The following is a 17,818-nucleotide window of genomic DNA, read 5'->3' as shown; positions in this document are numbered from 1 at the left end:
CACTCCATCCTGGTGTTGGTGTTGCTCCGGGGTGGTTGTGTGTGAGGAGGGCGAGGATGCTGTCACTAACGTGGACAGAGAGCTAGTGTGGGCATTGTAAGTGGGATTTTAAGCTGTGCTAAAACCTCCTGCAGGATCTGGAGCCAGTCAGCAACTGTTCTGGTTGTTGGGTGGGTTGCTGTTTTGGGTTTGGGGGTTTTTTTGCCAGTTATATATGTATATATATGATGTAACTAGAGCTTGATAGAACGTGAGGAAAACGTTGACTTAAGGCTGGAAAAGGGAAGCACGCAATATTTGCCAGCAAAGCAGGTTATTTATCAGTAAACCTCCCTCCTGGGGCAGGCTGCGGGTGCGAGGGGCTGCCTGCACCCTGCCTGCTGCCGGCTGTGACTGCGGGCATCGGGCTCACTGCCAGTGTTTAACAGTGGGACGATGCTTCTGCTGCACCAGGGTGGGTGCTCCAGCCGGAGCAGTTGTGTGTTCAGGGTGAGAATGGCTCAAAACCTGGTCAGAATAAGCGGTGCAGTCTGTTAGCTTGCTCTAGAATTGTACCAGTAATCTGTGGTTACATTATTAATGTAGTATTAAAAGAACTTGGGGCCTCTGAGCAAATTCCTGTTTCAAATAAATAATTACTGGAGCCAAGATAATTTATTAAATTAAATTGAAAAACCCAGGCACGCTCTGTGTTTGCCTTCAGGTGATTCTGGTTTTTTAACTACCATGTCCAAATATCCACTGTTACTCGCATCACCATTCCCAGGGGCTGCAGGCGGGCTGGAATGCTGATGCGGCCACAGCCTGGGTACCATGTTGCTGAGTGAGATCCAGGATGGGCATATGTCCTGGGTTCAGCTATAGCAGTCATTTTTCTCCTGCTTAGTAGCTGGTGCAGTGCTGTGTTTTTTAACTTTCAGCCTGGGAACAACGCTGATAACACCGATGTTTTTAGTTGTTGCTAAGTAATGTTTATTCCAACCAAGGACTTTCTCAGTCTCATGCTTTGCCAGGGAGGAGGGGAAGCCGGGAGGAAGCAGAGACAGGACACCTGACCCAAACTAGCCAAAGGGGTATTCCATACCACAGCACGTCATGCCCAGTATATAAACCGGGGGGAGTTACCCGGAAGGCCCAGATCACTGCTCGGGTCGGGCTGGGTATCGGTCGGAGGGTGGTGAGCAATTGTATCCTCTCCCCTTGTTATTTCACTAATCGTTATTATCATTGGTGGTAGCAGTAGTGGTTTTGTGTTATACCTTAGTTGCGGGACTGCTCTTATCTCAACCCGTGGGAGTTGCATTCTTCCCATTCTCCTCCCCATCCCTCCGGGAGCGGGGGGAGGAAGAAGGGGGGGGGGGAGTGAGCGAGCGGCTGTGTGGTTCTGAGTTACCGGCTGGGCTCAAACCACGACAGCATAGGATGTGGGACAGCATGGAAAGCTTGCCTCTGGAAGAGGTGTCCTCATGGTAGCGTGGACAAGGTTTTGTTGTATGTTGTGGTTGGTCGTTTACGAGCGAGGCCATTTCAATCAGTTGACAATTTTCATAAAGCACTTTGATGAAGTGAATCGTGAGCCTGGTGCAGGACAGAGCTCTGCTGCAGTTCACAAGTGCCACCCGCTTTGGTGGGTTTTATCTCCTCTTTGCCGAGGCGTGTGACAAATTTGTACTAAATCAGAACCTCAAACGACGCCAGCACGTAGAAACAGGGATGCTACTGCAGGAAACAGATAAAAATCCTTCACAAGGCACCGTGGCTTCAGAAGCAGAATAAACAACGTTTAAAAATGGATAAACACAGATGGCAGATTTCTCTAAAAAGAAAGTGTTTTGAGAAAAATAAAAGGCTCTTAAAAAGGAATAAAATATGAAAAGGAGGAGAAGTGGGTCAGGAAGGAGCCGTCAAAGGAAGGGGGGAAACTAACAAAACGGAAATCAAAGACAAAGCGGATCCCAGCGGCGCGTGGCTCCAGGCAGCTTCCTGCTGGGTGAAGCGCGTGTCCTCGGTCTCATCCAGCTCGGTTCTGGTGGGCAGAGAGCCGGCAGCACCACGGGGATGCACCTTGGGCATCTACACAGGCACTGGCTGCAGCCAATAACCCCTCGCAGTGTGGGGGGGGATGAGGAGGGCCAGAGGGGTCCGAGCCCACCTGCAGGTACCAGTGTGCAGGAAATAAAGGAACCACATTTAAACTTCTCACTTCCCCAGCATCGGCGGCAGAGGAGAGGGACGTTTCAAAGACTCATTTATTTGCACCATTAACCATTTTAATGGCCTCTCTCCAATAACAACCATTCCCATGGTTAGAAGAGCAGGTGTTCAAATAATAAGAGTGATTGAGAAGCCTCGGATGGTCATTATTATTAATACCCATAATAAAAGCAAACGAGGGAGACGTACACCCCGTGTGCTCTTTGATACCCTTTTGGTTCGTAGCCTGGCAGCGCTTTCCCTAGGGCAGCTCGTGGCAGGTTGGTGGTAGCAGTGGCCAGTGGTGCACTGCAGCACGGAGAGGGGGATCTCCTCCAACAAAAGCCTCCCCAGAAGCAGTGTGGGGCTACAAGCTTTTCTGTCCACTGTGCTGATAGCTAAAACTGACTCTGTTTAGGAGGGGCAGGATGTTTTTCATGGCCAGATCTGTGAGCTGACTTGGGGATTTGCAAGACTCGCTTATTGCTGGCAATGAGTCTTTTAGGCAGCATTTTTGGTGATGTGAGAGGCTGTGTTGATACCGCTAATAGGAGGGAAAACCTGCCTATGTCCCACCAGGGACAGATCACAGCCTGTGCAGCACTTCGCAGCCTGTTATTGTATCTGTAGGAATGTACGTACTAACCTATGTAGGAACATCCGTCCGAAAACAGAGCACACAAAAAGCTTCAGTGGGCACATAAATACTCCCATTAAATCAGTGTGCCCCCTCGGGTGCTTCACATGAAGCTTGCACAGTGTTCAGAGAGCTTTTAGTCTGTTCACTCGCGCTGCTGAGGGAGCAATGGCAATACCAGGCACAGAGAGGGAACTGGAAAGGGGAAAAAAGAGGAAATGTTGGTACAGGGGGGTTTGGTCAATGTCCTTCAGCAATTAACAGTGAGAGGGGATGTCCAGCCATGTTGTGACCTGCCCTCTAAGAGTGCTCATGGAGATGCTGCCCATGCTTTCACTCATAGAGGAGGAAAACCGCTTATTGTCCTTGGCAAAGAGCTCAGTGTTTGCCCAGCCCTGCAACACCTCCCTAAAAGCCACGCCGCCGAAGCCATTACCAGGGCAGCGAACACAGGGGATGCACAGACACAGAACGAGGCAATAGTGTGGGTTTGTCCAACAGTTGCTCACCCATTTCATTTTTCCAGCTCGTGCCATGGATTTCTGGGCTATCTCAGCTACACACACATCCATCTGCTCTGCTGTGTGACCTGTGTGTGGCTAGTCAACACCCAGTTACGTCACGGTTTCTGTTACTGAACGGACTGTTTTAAGAACGCTTCCATTTTAGCTCCAGTGCTGTGAGGAGTGCTGCTGAACAGAGCACACTACCTGCAGCACAGACTTCCAACCCCTCTCCTCATGTACTTCACCCGAAGGACTGTGCCATTTAACACCCACGAGCGCAGCAGGCACATGAACCCTTCATGAGTAACGAAAATCACCTCCCAGAGCGTTTTCTTTTGCCAACCTACCAGAGGACAGTGCACCCAGTTACAATGAGCACAAAAACAAGGCTGCACGAATACACCATCATTCAACAGAACTCTATTTTAATTGTGTTGGGAAAGACCGCATCTAAAACATGGCGAAGAGGAGGATCAAGCCGCGTGCTTTACTGAGGACACACAGACAAGGGCACTGCTGAGGCTCGCACGCATCGACTTCATCCTCCAACAGAAAAGCAGAGGTAACTCGGGCTTCCACCTGCATGTTAACAGCTGATAAGAAATAAGGTAAGGAAAGGGCGCAGCTTCTCAAGAGGCTGGCAAACAGAAAAGAACCAGGAGATGCTTCTAAGCATGTGCTACGGACGGCAGGGCAAGGCGAGCGATCAACTGGCGCTCCTCTCGCTTTCTCCGTTCTCTATCAGCTTCCTTTTCTTTTCATCCGTTTTCCTCTTGAAGATGCTATCTCTGTAGAACTGAAGTTCTTTGATGCTTTCCCTGATGTCATCCAGTGCTCTGAAAGAGAATTGAGAAGGGTCATCTCCAGCTACAGACCCAGCTCTGACAGGCAGGGATCGCACCTCCATTGGAAATCGAAACAGCCCTCGCAGTCTCGGCTACATGGAGAGCAATAAAGGTCCAGCAGCACTGACAGGAACACACGGCTTATTAGTTTATGGCACCGTGAGGCATGGAAGCTCCCGAAAGCCAACAGGTTCTACAGCTTTCGCTATTAAAAGCAATTCAATCTGAGACAAGAGATGGGGGCCCTGGAGACCTGCTGCAGCTCCTGCTTTGTCCTGCTCCACCTGCTCAGACAGCGAGGTCCACATAAAGCAGTGACCCTGCTGTGCAGCACAGACAAGCACCCACCACTTCAATGGAGACCACTACAACAGTCCTTCCTCCTTTCCTTGTACCAGATCCCCCTCGCCTGCCCAGCACCACTGTGCCAGAGCACAGTGGCAAAGGTTCCGTGACTCCTTCCCACTGCCCCTTAGGACAGTCAAAGCTCCAAGTACCAAACAGCACCCTAACATGTTATGAACGCCTGAAACTCTGTTTTAATAATCCCTTTCCCTACACTAACCAGGCTTCGGACAGGAGAATACGAACACACGACAGGGAGCAGCAGCACCGCCGCTGCCTGTGTTGGAAGCAGTGTGCCTGGAACTCAAAGGAAGCTCTACGTCCTGCTCATGAAGAGCGTGGTCCTTGCATGACTCCAGTACAGACAGAGGCAGCAACCTCACCTGTGAGAAGCTGCTTTCTTTGGTGCAAACTCGTAGTCTTCTGGATACCAGCGTCTGTAAGTGGGGAAAAAAGGGAAATGGGATTCAAAAACATGTCTGGTGGCTGCTGTGGGTTTGTTACCACTGGTGAGGGAATTCTGCTTTCACTGGCATCCAGAGAAGCCACAACCCTGCAAGTCAACATGCTGCAAATGCCAGCACACACCACTCACAGCAGCTCAGGGCTCACGCTGTGCCCCCACCAGAAGAGAACAGACAAGAGGAGGAGGAGGCTGCCAGCAGCCCTCCTGCCCCTGCAGCCTTAACCTCATCTGAGAAGAGCACCATTAGCACCATGTTACAGCCTTCCCCCGATCATCCCTCACAGGATTGGTTCTTGCAGGGAACACTGACCTGCAAAGTTCTTTGACAGTGCTCACGTCGATGATCCGGTAATGAAGATGCCTCATGAACTGTGGCATGTATTTGTCAAGAAATTTCTTATCTGCGTGAACGGAGTTACCTACAGAGGCACAAAACAAGATGTTACCTCAACGACGTTGCAAAGCTCCTGCAAATGACACCTAAGGAGAACAGCTGAGCGAGCTGTGGAGAGATGAGGGGTAGGACAAGCTATTCCCAAGCAGCTTGTTCAGCCCTTTTTCTAGCAAATATGATTGCAAAGGTCTGTCGGATTTTCCTTGTGGGATCAGGCATGGTGTAAATACTTAATCCCTCTATAATCCTTCAGTTTGCTCCTACCTTTTCTGTCACACAGGTAAGTATCCAAGTATTTACCCGTGTTACAAGTATTTACACAAGAATCAGGTTTTCTGCTAAGGGAAAAAGGGCCCTGGTATTAATTTCACTTAACACCAGTCCCAAGACTGTATGTGAATGCCTGGAATGTTGTGGCAGGACATTGGGAAGATCCGTATTTGATGTTTGGTTCCATGCACAGTGAGGAGAAGACTCCTTTGGGATTGCTGCTGGGATTCTGTGGTCAGAGATGGCTGTCAGCAGTTAGGCCGCTCGCCCCAATTGCAACTGTACACAGAAATGTTAAATGCACAGAAGAACCGAATCCTCCCGCAGCAGGGAGGTGCAACAGCCGCTTTAGGGGGTCTGCACTACGGGTGATGCCCTGACTGAGCCCCTCCTCAGCGAGCAGGGTTTGATCTGCCTGCACAGACACGAGCACACCCCACCACGAGCACCAGCACCGCGGTCACTGTGGGTAAGACAGAGCGCGCGTACCTGCGAGGGGACAGACGCCCGGGGGGGTCTGCTGCCGCACAAAGGACAGGAACTCGTACTCTGCCTGCTGCAGGGAAATCTTACTCTCCTTCACAGCCTTAGTAAGGCCAGACTGCAAGAAAGAGCCAGGTGTCATCAACCACAACCACACATTAAGATATTCCCAGAAAGTAAAACTCAACACAAGTCAAGGCGGCTGCAACACAGGCCTCACGACACTGCCACTCCTGAGGATTGGGGGTTCTCTGTTCCTGGGTGCTGTGATTTCTGGGGGTGCTTCCCAATTACCGAGACATTATACAGGCCTCGTGTATCTGCCTGCACTGGGTGACTCAGCAGAGTGTTCCGCTTCTCCCTGTTTCAGGAGCAGCACTCACCTGCCCCAGCACAGCGCTGAGGTATAAAACAACAGAAAGAATCGGGATCCTGCTCAAGTGTTTACCAAGAGTCCTATAAATCAGAAACGTTCCCTCCCCCTTTTCCCACCAGTTAAATGTCAAACCTGCTGCACGCGTTCGCAGTGATTTATTTCCATCTGGCTGCGCTATATATTTCCACGACTGCGCCGCAAAACTCTACTTGACAGATCCAAGTGGTGGTTAAAAAATTCATTATGTGGATGCATTTTCATCTATATTCTAATTGCTTCTCTTTTCTTAGGCAATTAAAAGTAAGTAGCTCCTCAGGAGCAGCGGCAGCGTGTGCTGCCGTCTCCAGCCCACTCCTGAAGCACAGCCGAGCTCAAGTCCTCCGCTGGGGAAGGGGAAACACACCCAGCACGGTAAATTAATATTCCTTTTCCAAACTCTTGCTAATCCTTCCCGGGGAGAGCGAGGTGCCAAAGGGAGGGGGGCTTACAGCATCTTCAAACTTCAGCCTTAATTGAAAAGTAACTTGAATTTCAATTCACAATCAGGGATTGGAAAATCCATTCGCTTTCTTGCTGCTGGCAAGGAGGAGGCTTTCCTCAGTGGCTGAAAGAACTAAAACTACTCCCTTGCTGCAAAAGTTCAGCTTTCAGCAAAAAAGTAACAGTAGGGTCACAGCGCTGAAGGGACAGGCAGAAATAACAACCCCTCTTTACAGCAGATCGGCCTCTTTAATCCTGCAGGTACCTGAATCTGCACTGAGGAATTTGCATTGTTGGCTCTGGACTAGTCTACACCCGTCCTGTGCCTGCTCTCACCTGGGACTTCAAGCAACTGGAATTGTTTTGCATTATTCTGTGCAGCACAGAACAGGCTTCACCCCAAGGACCTGCCAGAGGCACCCACTGACCCAGCAAAGACCGGGGATCCCAACCCCACTTCCCAACCTCCTGGCGAGAAGCACGAGGCTGAGCCCCCTCCTTTGAAGATGGGAAGCAGCACAATCCAAGCAGCGGATCCCATTCCCAGGCACCCCGACGCCTGCCTCACCCTGCCTGCAGCTCCGCCGCGAGCTGCTGCTCTGGCCTTTGCGGCTCTGGAGTCACACAGCAGCTCCCACGCTGCTCAAACTGATTAAAAACCAGGCTAAGAGGCACGGGCCACGTCAGGGCCGTTGTGTGGCTGAGATACTGGGTGAAGAGTAAAGGTACAAGGATGCAATCTGCAGCTGCACTGTGAGACCTTGGACAAAGCAGTGCACATCGCCTCCTCAGCACAAACTAAGGATGATACTTACTGTCTGCTGTTCTTTATCCCCTCTGACTGCAAACTGCCCAGCACAGCTTTTTAGGAGACTGTACCTCAACCCCTCATCCTGAATGACACGTCATTCCCATCGCGGCAAAGGGAAATGGGAGCGTGCCTGCTCTAGGAGGGTTACCTTCCCGTGGTGCTCCTTGCACCAGTCGGACATGCTCTCCAGCAGCTCGTCGGGCTGATTAATGATCAGGTTCGGGCCCTGGTGGGAAGAGAAGACGACAAAGGTAACACAAGGGAGCCTGGAACGGAGCAGCTTCCCCCCGGAGAGGACACGGCGATCCCCAGGTGTGAGAAGCGGCCGCTCTGGGGGCATAAAGTGGCGGCTCAGCCCTGCCCAGGGCCGGCGGCCGCCCCACGCCTCCTCCCGGGCCCTCTGGAGGGCAGCGAGAGCCGTTATCCCCGCCGGGAGCAGCCCTCACCTCGGCCAGCACGTTGAGGTCGCAGTCGGTGATGAGGCAGGCCATCTCCAGGATCTGGTCCTTCTCCACGTCCAGGCCCGTCATCTGCCACAGAGCGCAGCGGCACCGTGAGCGCGGCCGCGGGTCCCCCGTCCCTCCCGCCGCCTCCCGTCCCGTGCTGCCCGCACCTCCAGGTCCACCCAGACCATGCGCTGGCCCATGTCGCCGCCGGCCATGCCCGCTGCCCGCCGCCGGCCCCGCCACAGCCGCCCGGCGCAGCTCCGCAGGCGGCGCAGGCCGGCGCGGCTGCCGCCCAGCATCGCCGCCAGGCCGCAAAGCGCCGCCGCCGCACTACAGCTCCCGGCAGGCCCCGCGGCGCCGCGACCCGCGGGCAGGCGGGCGGTGGGCGCGAGGGATGCTGGGAGATGTAGTCGCGGCGACGTGAGGCTGCGCTGGGGTGGACCGAGGCCTCGCCCGCCCCCGGCTAACGGTGGAGGGAGGGAAAGGAAAGGAGGGACGGTTTGCACAAGGAGGGGTTTCCAGGGAGGATTTAATGCTTTTCTCTGAGACACTCGAGTGTTCTGTATCAATGACACCACCAGAGATTTCAGACACCAGGAAATGGAGATGTCCCCCTCCCACGGAACACGAACGGCGCTGGCAGCTTCTCCATCACACCAGCGAACGGCTGCCGCTGCCCCAAAACGCCAGTTCCCCTTGTGAAAAGCCCTGAGGTACAATTAACGTGTTCAAAGGGGACATGCCCGCTTCGGGACTGCTGCTGGGACTTATACAAACATTAAAAGGGAACGCTGGCGGGTTGTGTGTGTGGGTTTTTGTACATATACTTGGTAAGAAAAGGATTGGGCTTTCTGTGCCATGGAGTCCATTGAAGCCCCCTCCGAGGGGCTAATGCCGCGCCGGGTGCCACCTGGCCTCTCTCCGGTAGTCGTGGCTCCAGCTATCCCGGTGCCGGTCGTCGTAGCCAGGCTCCTCTCTGCTGGCACGGTACCGGTGCTCGTGGTCGTGGCCGCGCTCCCCGAAGCGGGGCTGCTCGCGGCCGGTGTGCCGCCCGTCGGCGTGGTAGGGGTGGGCACCCAGCCGGCCCTTGCGCAGCAGCTCCGGGCGCCGTGGCAGCGGGCAGCCTGGCGTGGGGTGGTAGCTGTGCACAGGGTGCTGGTAGCCGGCCGGGGTGAAGCCGGGCTGCTCGTACTTGCCCCCGAAATGAGGCTGCGTCCACGGGGTGCTGTTCAGCTGCAGGGAGAAGAGGAAAAGGGTCAGTGGGTTTGGTGCACTCGCTTGAGCCGTTCTGTGGTGGAGAAACTGGCCTTCATCCCACTCTAAATACAAGGGAATTGAAGGGGTTTTGGCTCAGAAACAGAGCTAAACACTACCTTAGAGCAGATGTTACTGGCTGCTTCCACTACAGCTGCATTCCTAAAGCTCAACACCTCCCCAGTCACGCACCTCAGCAGCAGGAAACGCAATCCCTCTGGAACTGTCATTTCACACACACCCTCAAAGCCCATTTCAACCCCCCTCAGGATCATTATAGGAAACAAGCGCTCAAAATCGGAGACAACACCATCGCGCATCGCTTGCCAGCTGCGGGCACCATTAGCACAAGCGAAGAGCGTACCATCGCCTGTCTCTGGAGGTTGTCAGCTGGCGGCTGAGACCGCTGCGCCGACGGGAACCCCACTGGTACCATGCCATCAGGACTCCTGTCGTATCTGCAGGAGAAGAGAAATGTGAGGAACGTCAACCTTAAACACAAGACTACGGCAGCCCAAGGGGCACTGGCATCACAGCTGTGTTTTCCTGTTGGAAACTCAACACAGGGCCCATACCTGCCGCCGGTGGATGCCGGGTGCGGTGCGCCCAAGGGGCTGGTGCCGGTGGTGCCGTGTGGGGAACAAGACTGATTGCCCTCTTGGGATGCGTGGCTGCTCCCTGCAGAGAAACAAACGTTCTGTGAGACCAGGAAACACGAGTTGGAGGAACCTGGGGATGAACTGAACTTGTGAGATGCTTTTCCCACAGGCTTAATCAGCTCTTGAGGCTCGTCAGTGACCTGCAAAAGCACACAGCCCAGGAAGGCACCATGGCTGTCCTGCACACCAGGCAAGGCGCTATCTGGAGGGGGATGCAGATGGAGTTTTGCCTCCTCCTTCCCTTGTCCCCAGTCGCGGATACCTGATCGGAACTGGATCTTGATGGGCCGCCCGTACAACTTGATCCCGTTCAGCAAGTTCAGCCCGTACGGGACGGATTCCTCGTGCTTGAAGTTCACAAACGCGAACTGCTTGGGCCGCCCATCCCGGTCCTTGGGGATCTTCACTTTAATTACCGGGCCCGCCTGCAACCGACCAGGGCACGCGTTAAACCCACCAGTTTGTCCTGCGGCGGCCGCCGTACCCGGGCTGAGCGCGCTGCGGCCGCGGCCCTTCCCGGTACGCGGCGCGGGGCCGGGCCGTACCTGGTGGAACAGCTCGAAGATGAGCTCCTCGGTGACGCGTGGGTCCAGGTTCCCCACGAACAGCGTCCGGTCCGCCTCGGCCGCCGCGCCCATCGCCGCGCACCGGCAGCCCGCGCTCCGCCGCCGTGACGTCACTGCGGCGGCGGGCGCGCCACGCCCCTTCCGTGGGCACGGCCTGGAGAGGGGCCGGGGCCGGGAGCGGCGGGGGGCTGCCGCGGTTCAGTGAGGAGGCGGGGCGCGGCCGTGCTCGGTGGTCACAATAAATCCTGCTCCTCGCTACAGCGGCCGCGGCACGGCACAGCCGGCGGGTTCGGCCGGTAGAGCCGTGACCGAGGTTTGAGCGCCCCGGGGTGGTTGCGTGCGGGGGGGAAGCGCCAAGAGCCGGGGTCGTTGCGGGATGGCCTCTCCTGGGGCTCCCGCCCCGTGTGTCCCATGGGTGCTGCTCCCTGTTCGGGCGTGCCTAGCGCTGAGGGCAGGTACAACGTGGAAGGGGTGTCCCTGCTTGGGCCGGGCAGTGCCCCCCGGCTGCTTTAGTGCTCCCTGTGCTTTCCCCAATGGCTCTTCCCAGTGCCAGCAGTCCCGCAGCTGCCTCGGAAGGTGCGGGATGTAAACCCGGGGCATTTCCCATCTGGAGAAAGTTTGAAAGGGGAAGTTGAGCCTTCGTTTTTCATTAGGTTGCGCCGCGTTATGGCAGATCCTGTTTTCGTGTTAATTAGGTGCTGTTCATTTTCTTCATTACTTGCTGCCGCACCTAGAATTTATATTCATCTGCTTCAATCGTGTGTGCCTGGTTAAATTCTAAACAGTTACTCGTTCAGAAAGGAAATTATTACCTCGCACTGCCAGGGCTCCCACTTTGCCTTAATTTCCCTGGAGCCTCGTTTACTTCTCTCCGCTTTCTTTCTTTCCTGCTCTCTGGGTCCCCCCGGGCTCGCTGGGAGCTCGTGCCACGTTCACACCACCGACATCTCACTCCATGCACCAGGCACCCTCTGGCCCTCGACCTGCAGCAGGTGCCAATGGCTCAGGTATTGCCCTGCACAGCCCAGACCCAAGAAACCACGAGGTGAGGGAGCAGGGAACTGTTTCTGTTGTGTTTTTTTCCCTTTTTGTGTTATTGTTTCATGTCCTTTTTGCTCTTCAAAGCAGCAAAATGGAAAACCAGAAGGTTTTTCACTTTGGGGGGCAAACCACATTCCTTCAGTGCCTGTTTTCCCTCCAAATCCACAGGCACTCTTGAGCATTACAGAGATTTCAGCCCCTTCCACTTGCTAATTCCAGTGTTAGAAGAGACAGTGGGTGTTTTATTCTTCCTGTGTTCTTGCTTCCCGTAGCCTGGCATGGTGGTCCAGGACACATCAATGTTCCTGCAAACAAGCACCACGTTGCTGCAGCCATGGAGCATCTGAGGCTGCACAGAGAGGGAGGGGAACAGCCAATACCAGCACCACGGTTGGTACTGAACACACTGGGCTTGGGCCATGGTCTTGCTTCACCGCTGTGGCTGGATGCTCAGACAGGGCACATGCAGCAGGCAGAACAGCACCAGGCTCTTGGCCGGGAGAGGTGTTCAGCACCTCCTCCAGGCTGCCACAGAAGGGGAATTGTAGCTACAAACTTCCCCGTGAAGAGAATCGTTGTGCTTTTGAAACAGACCGTAAAAACCCAGCGATGCCTGTGTTGGAACAGTTAAACAGCAACTAAAAGTGCCAGCGCTCCAAGAGAATGTTCCAGAGAACATGGCAGCAGCTGCTGAATTCCTGCCTCTGCTGTGCCGCTGGCAGGCATGGGGGGGGGGCTTTATGGGCCTTTGGAAGCAGCAGCAGCAGCGTTCTATCCAGTGTTAACTATTACATCCAGAGGTAACTAGTGAGCAGGGCAGCCTCTGAGCCACCGCTGGTGTCCAGCTCCATGTCTTGGAGCTGGGCGACAAGGCTGTTCCCAGTGCTTGTGGCAGTGCCAAAAACACGTGCTGCTGGCTCCGGGATGGTTAGTGGAGGGGTTTTAATTAGGTTCTTGCCAACAAACTAAAAGGCAAGGAGTGGAGAGGAAGGCAAGTGCCACTGATCCCTACAGGGTGTGCTGAGCACTGTGCACTTTGTACAGCATCTGCGGCATGTGACTCATTCCAACCTTTTGACTCTTCCTGGGGTGTTTCACACTGACTCCCTTCCTGCACACCAGCTCTTCTGTCATGAGTCATCAGATTTGTGGCAGGACTCCACTGGTGTATGAGGTGAGAAAACGTCTTACTTCCATATTCACTCTCGAACCAAAACTACCCCAAAAGAGAGTGGATATGAGTGAGGGAGGAGCTGCAGCCGCCAATCCCACACTGTCCCCTAAGAACTGCTGCGAGTTGAGGCATGTGGAGTGCGCTGAGACGAATTCTTACTGAAAATGCCTTGGCTCAAGTGTCTCTAAGCTGAATCTCTGGTATGTCACAGGTCTGGCTGGCTGCAACGGCGGGTGAGCGGCTGCGTGTGGCCGGCAGGGCTGCGAGCTCTGGGGAGAGCATCCTTTCCACACACTAGCCCTGGAGCCCCATCCCTGCAGCTCTGCCAGTGCCCAGCGGGGTGAGACTGCTGCAGCCGCAGCGTTGTCTCCAGCGCTTGTTACACCCGGAAAGATGGGCAGGCACCCCGGTTCTGTAAGAGCTGGGGCCTGTCTGGGTACAGGGCATGCTGCTACCCTGACAGCACCCATTTCCCCCCCAACTTTTCAGAGGGCACACAGGATATGCCCTGAAACCAGAAATGGGTCTGGGTTTGGACAAGCTCCCAGCACAAATCCCAGCCCACGACACAACTGGAGCACTCATGAGTTTATTTGCTGCTGGGAGGCGGTGGGTTACATGGGCAGGGATTTTGGACACAGGGCACGCTGCTGCTTCCCCCCCCAGAGCCCACATGCTACGCAGTGCTGGGGGCATGCCGGCGTGCCACGAGGTTCAACACGGCTTTGCAGTCCGTGCGGGCATCACCGGGCAGGTACGGCTGCACCTCGCTGACCTTCACGTCAAAGCCAGCACCCTCCACAGCCTCCTCCACCATGCTCCTCTCCAGGCAGAGGCACGAGAAAACCTGCTTGTTGAAGGCATAGAAGGTTTCCTGGAGGACCGTCACCATCACCAGGTGCCCGCCCGGCTTCACCAGGGTGCTGATGTTCCTCAGGGCGCTGCGGAACGTGGCCAGGTCCTTGCAGGCAGCCTCCAGGCAGAGGGTGGACACGATGCAGTCAGCAGGAGGCAGGGACACGGGTGCCGTGGGGTTGGCTTTGGTCACGTCGCACTTCAGAACTTGCTTCACCTTCTTCCTCAGTTTCTCCTCTTTCTCAGCCCACTTCTCCCTGGCAAGTCAATAAATAAACAGACAGACAGAGGCTCGTGATGTGGTTATTTAGCACCTCCACGTGCGCCGTGGCTGCTGCCGGGCAGCCTCACCTGTCCCCTTCCAGCTCACACACGTATTTCACCACCGGGCTCCAGTCAAAGGCTCCCGGTTCATTCTTCAGCCACTTCTCCAGCTCCTGGCGGTTCCGGTCTGTGTAGTCCAAGGCGATGATCTCCTGGAAGCGCTCACAGGCGGACAGAAGCTGGTAGATGGTGGGGCCGCAGCCGACGTCTATCAGGGTATGGCCACTGAGCCCGTCTGGTGTGGAGGAGGGAAAGGCCATCCCAGTGAGGCCGTGCCCCAGGACAGAAACATCCCACCAGATGTTTCTACTATATAATATACTATGCTATATATAATACATGATGTGTATGCATGTTTATATACATATATCAAACAGCTCACTGTATTGGGCACACATGCAGCAGCCTGAAGCCCTGCAAATGGCGCTGGCTGCTGTTGCCCAACTCCTGGCAGGGGTGTGGGATACTCACCCAGGGAGAACATTTTGGAGAGGCTCCTCAGGCTCTGCGTGAGCAGCGTGTTTGGCTGCCCCTGTGCGTTGCTCAAGCTGCAGAATTCCCTCAGATACTCCTGCGGGTCGAAGCTGCGCTGGTAAAACTCAGCGTCTGTGAAGGCAGCGGGAGCGTCCATCCTGCCGGGAGCAAGGTCTGCGCTCGCTCCTCCTGCCGCACGCTGCGCAGCCCCTGTGTACTTTCGGTTTTCTCCACCCTCCTGCAGCCTCCACTCCGGACACGCTCCCGCTCCCGAGCAGGGCCCTCTCCCACACTCCATTGCTGCACCCTGCTTCACTCTTACTGTAGTAACTCCGTGTTGAAGCCCCCCAGAGCCACACAGTGCCCTGCACGAGCAGCCGTGACTAACAGCAATCCCCGGGATTACATTCCCGGCCCCATTCGTACAGTAGTTGACGGCAGTGAAGCAGCGCAGCGTGAATCGGCGTCACCGGCACTCGCAGCCCGACAGCTCCGTGAACAACGGCACGTCCAGCACCTCTACTCCTCAATCGCAGATTGAAGTTGGCGCATTGGGTAATACGACGTGGCAAGGAAGTTTTAAGGCCATTAGGTGCCCTGGCAGGGGACTGTCCATGTCTCTGTAGGAAGGAGGGATCGCTGTCAGCCTGCGAGAAGCGCCTGCCAGCATTCCCGGTCTGTTTCAGTCATTTTGTTGCTTTCATTTTTATCAGCTTTTCCTTGGAACACTGAAACTTCACCTCCTCGCCCCATCCACCAGCACATTCCCAGCCTTGGTGCCTGGGTTTTGCCTCCAGCGCTGGCCACAGACCCTGCCCCTGCCTGCACTGTGCCGCAGCAGCCCCTCGCCGTGTCCCGGTGGCACGGAGGGGACACGGTGCTGGCGGCTCTTTCACCATCCTCACCACGAAGCGGCAGCAGAGCCCCGCGCTTCTCACGGCAGCACCGTCTCATCCTCTTCCCAGGGGCGCAGTGGGAGCTGAAATGATCAATCAGTTTCAGGCTCATTACCGACCGAATCTATATAATTGGCCTTTGGGTTTTCCAAAGAGCTGCATTAGGAGTGACGGGGGGAGGAGCCGCCGCCACATCCTCAAACTAATAAGCGCTATTTTAGACCCCGAAGTGACTTTGCTTAACAAACCCTGCTCATCACACCACATTCACGGCCAGGCCGGTGCAGAACATGCTGCTGATGATACGAAGTGTGAAAAGGACGTCAGCTCGAAAGATGAACACATTGAAAAGGTTTTCTTCTGAGAGCAAAGTGCTCCCTGCTACTCCAGTGACGAGACCCCAGCTAAAAGGGTCTCCAAAGCCACTGACCCTGTGAGAGCCCCCGGCCATGGCAAGCAGACCTGGGTTGTCTTTACCATAGGACGTCAGCCCCTGAAGCAGACACGGGCACTCCCAGCCTTGCAGCTGGAAGCCCTGAGATAGATCTCATTGATGCCAGTGTTTTTGTCACCTGCACCTCAGCAGTGCAAAGGGACCAGGAAGAGGATGAGAGGAGAGCTCAAGGAACCCTTTGGGTGTTGCATGCCATACCCAGGCTCACCTCCTGCCTGTCACATGCACCAGGCTGTGAGGGGATGCTCTCAGGAAAGGGAAGGTGCCAGCAGCAAAGTGATACTGAAAATTAGACTTTAAACCCCAGTGATGCTTCGGTCCATGTCCCCCGGGAAAGCGCTGGAGGTGGGAATGAGCCCCAGGGCCACCCTGCCAGCCCAGAGCTTGCTGCTGCGGGTCCCTGTTCTCACTCCTCCCAGTATAGTTCTATTGTCCCTTGGCTCACTCGCTTCTCCTTCCCTCTCAGCAGGGCTGGGGGCTCTGTCCGGCCATTCCCAAGTAAGTTCCCCGGGGCCTGAGCTCCAAAGCCAAGCCTAAACACAGGTGCCCTTTCCAGGCTCTGGATTTATGACTTCTTAAGCTGGGCTGGGGTGTGTGAAAGCAGTGGCCAGCTGATATGGGGGCCTTCTGCTTGTCTCTGGTGCTGTTTGCCCGTGCTGCACGACCATTTCGGCCCCCAGAGCCTGTTTCATTCATTGAATGACATGATTTGGGGATGTAAACTGCCAGCACCCGGAGCAGCTTGTGGTGTCTGTGAGCACCTCATAGCCCCGCTCTGCACTCCCTGCTCCTGGCAGTGGGATGCAGATCCTGGCTCCACAGCCCCCTGGACTGCTCTGCCGCTGGCGCTTCCTGCCTCCATTGAAACACCAGCTCCAGGCATCTGATTTCCATCCCCCCCGTACTTTTCTTTCAATCAAAGTGTGTGGTTAGGGCTCTGCGGGCTCCATTGTCACCTCCACCTAAGTGCTTCTCTGATTGATACAAACAGCATTTTGATATTTACGCTGCGGAACATACTGCTCCACTTACAGCCGTGGATAACACGCAAAATCTGCCATTTCAGGGGGCAAAAACCATGCACAAAAAGGAGAAGTGCCTGCAGAAAGCTGCCGAGGGGAGGGGAGGGGAGGAGCAGAGCCCTCCCTGATGGGACAGGGCTGTGTCCCATCAGCCTAAGGAGCAGCACCTTGGCCTCATCCCATCACCTGTGTAGCAGCAGCCAGGGAAGTTATAAAGGGCAGGGGGTGGGGGGTGGGGGGGTCTCAGCACTTGCAGCATCTCATAGTCCTTGAGGTTTGGGCTTTGGTGGTGTCTGCTGTGAGGAGGGCTTGTCTCAGTGCTTGAGACCTGGTCTGAGAGCAGCAGGCTTGTACCTTGAGAGTGGGATCTCAACCTGGGAACTGGGTTTAAGCCCCAGAGCTTATCCCAGGATTTGCAGCAGCGTCAGAGCCCTACAGCATGCTCCAGCCTACCCCAGCACCCTTCCCATCCTCCTGCTGAGTCCACATCCCAGGAGAGAGGTAAGCGAAAAAGCAGGAAATATCATGCAGCACAGAATGGAGTTGGAGTGCTGGGAAGGGTGCTAAGAGGGTGGGAGCAGAAGCATCCTCTTCTCTGTTTTATGTGCTTTTTACTGGTCTGAGTTTTGGATGCTCCCCTCCTTCATGTTTGCAGGAGTATGTGTAAAGAAAGCGCCTGAAAAGCAAATATTTCTAGGCTCAGGTACTTCATGGAGAAGGGAGCAACAGGTTTTTTTGGCAACACTGGTTATTTGAGAAAGGCGGACACGATTGTGCACTTGTTTTTCTGAAATGCAGCAGCCTTTCAGGGGCTTTTTGTGGACTCCACAGCTTTCTCTCGTGAGCA

The 17,818-nt window shown here is 55.1% G+C and overlaps 3 protein-coding genes and 1 long non-coding RNA gene across 4 annotated transcripts; 1 reads left to right on the top strand and 3 right to left on the bottom strand.

Annotated features, from left to right (window-relative positions):
* Nucleotides 1-3,741: 3,741 nt before the first annotated feature.
* REXO2 (RNA exonuclease 2) lies at nucleotides 3,742-8,570 on the bottom strand. Its single transcript, XM_030505371.1, has 7 exons — nucleotides 8,420-8,570; nucleotides 8,253-8,336; nucleotides 7,955-8,032; nucleotides 6,146-6,257; nucleotides 5,303-5,411; nucleotides 4,910-4,963; nucleotides 3,742-4,172 (listed from the first exon to the last, which is right to left on the bottom strand). The coding sequence occupies exons 1-7, from the start codon at nucleotides 8,549-8,551 to the stop codon at nucleotides 4,043-4,045; spliced, it is 699 nt and encodes a 232-aa protein (XP_030361231.1). The 5' UTR covers nucleotides 8,552-8,570; the 3' UTR covers nucleotides 3,742-4,042.
* Nucleotides 8,571-8,767: 197 nt separating this feature from the next.
* On the bottom strand, nucleotides 8,768-10,868 carry RBM7 (RNA binding motif protein 7). The gene is made up of 5 exons (XM_030505370.1): nucleotides 10,711-10,868; nucleotides 10,428-10,590; nucleotides 10,082-10,184; nucleotides 9,871-9,964; nucleotides 8,768-9,485 (listed from the first exon to the last, which is right to left on the bottom strand). Exons 1-5 carry the CDS (start codon nucleotides 10,801-10,803, stop codon nucleotides 9,141-9,143), a joined length of 798 nt encoding a protein of 265 aa, XP_030361230.1. The 5' UTR covers nucleotides 10,804-10,868; the 3' UTR covers nucleotides 8,768-9,140.
* Nucleotides 10,869-11,004: 136 nt separating this feature from the next.
* Nucleotides 11,005-12,383, top strand: LOC115616311. Its single transcript, XR_003994264.1, has 2 exons — nucleotides 11,005-11,776; nucleotides 12,045-12,383. It is a non-coding gene; the product is annotated as an uncharacterized LOC115616311 (long non-coding RNA).
* A 1,136-nt stretch (nucleotides 12,384-13,519) lies between these two features.
* Nucleotides 13,520-15,021, bottom strand: NNMT (nicotinamide N-methyltransferase). Its single transcript, XM_030505369.1, has 3 exons — nucleotides 14,597-15,021; nucleotides 14,153-14,360; nucleotides 13,520-14,058 (listed from the first exon to the last, which is right to left on the bottom strand). The coding sequence occupies exons 1-3, from the start codon at nucleotides 14,895-14,897 to the stop codon at nucleotides 13,623-13,625; spliced, it is 945 nt and encodes a 314-aa protein (XP_030361229.1). The 5' UTR covers nucleotides 14,898-15,021; the 3' UTR covers nucleotides 13,520-13,622.
* Between the last annotated feature and the right edge of the window lie 2,797 nt (nucleotides 15,022-17,818).

This window comes from Strigops habroptila, chromosome 17 (genome assembly GCF_004027225.2).
Source record: "Strigops habroptila isolate Jane chromosome 17, bStrHab1.2.pri, whole genome shotgun sequence".
Lineage (NCBI taxonomy): Eukaryota > Metazoa > Chordata > Aves > Psittaciformes > Psittacidae > Strigops > Strigops habroptila.
This window is presented reverse-complemented; position numbering and strand designations above follow the sequence as displayed.

Coding starts and splice junctions, on each gene's coding strand:
- REXO2 (XM_030505371.1), bottom strand. CDS start 8,551: ATGCTGGGCGGCAGCCGCGCCGGCCTGCGCCGCCTGCGGAGCTGCGCC. Junction 8,337..8,419: donor TGGTCTGGGTGGACCTGGAG/GTGCGGGCAGCA, acceptor GCTCTGTGGCAG/ATGACGGGCCTGGACGTGGA. Junction 6,258..7,954: donor GCAAGGAGCACCACGGGAAG/GTAACCCTCCTA, acceptor TCTTTCTTGCAG/TCTGGCCTTACTAAGGCTGT.
- RBM7 (XM_030505370.1), bottom strand. CDS start 10,803: ATGGGCGCGGCGGCCGAGGCGGACCGGACGCTGTTCGTGGGGAACCTG. Junction 10,185..10,427: donor CAAGATCCAGTTCCGATCAG/GTATCCGCGACT, acceptor GTTTCTCTGCAG/GGAGCAGCCACGCATCCCAA. Junction 9,965..10,081: donor CCGGCATCCACCGGCGGCAG/GTATGGGCCCTG, acceptor CTTCTCCTGCAG/ATACGACAGGAGTCCTGATG.
- NNMT (XM_030505369.1), bottom strand. CDS start 14,897: ATGGAGTGTGGGAGAGGGCCCTGCTCGGGAGCGGGAGCGTGTCCGGAG. Junction 14,361..14,596: donor CTCCAAAATGTTCTCCCTGG/GTGAGTATCCCA, acceptor CCTCCACACCAG/ACGGGCTCAGTGGCCATACC. Junction 14,059..14,152: donor TGTGAGCTGGAAGGGGACAG/GTGAGGCTGCCC, acceptor TTGACTTGCCAG/GGAGAAGTGGGCTGAGAAAG.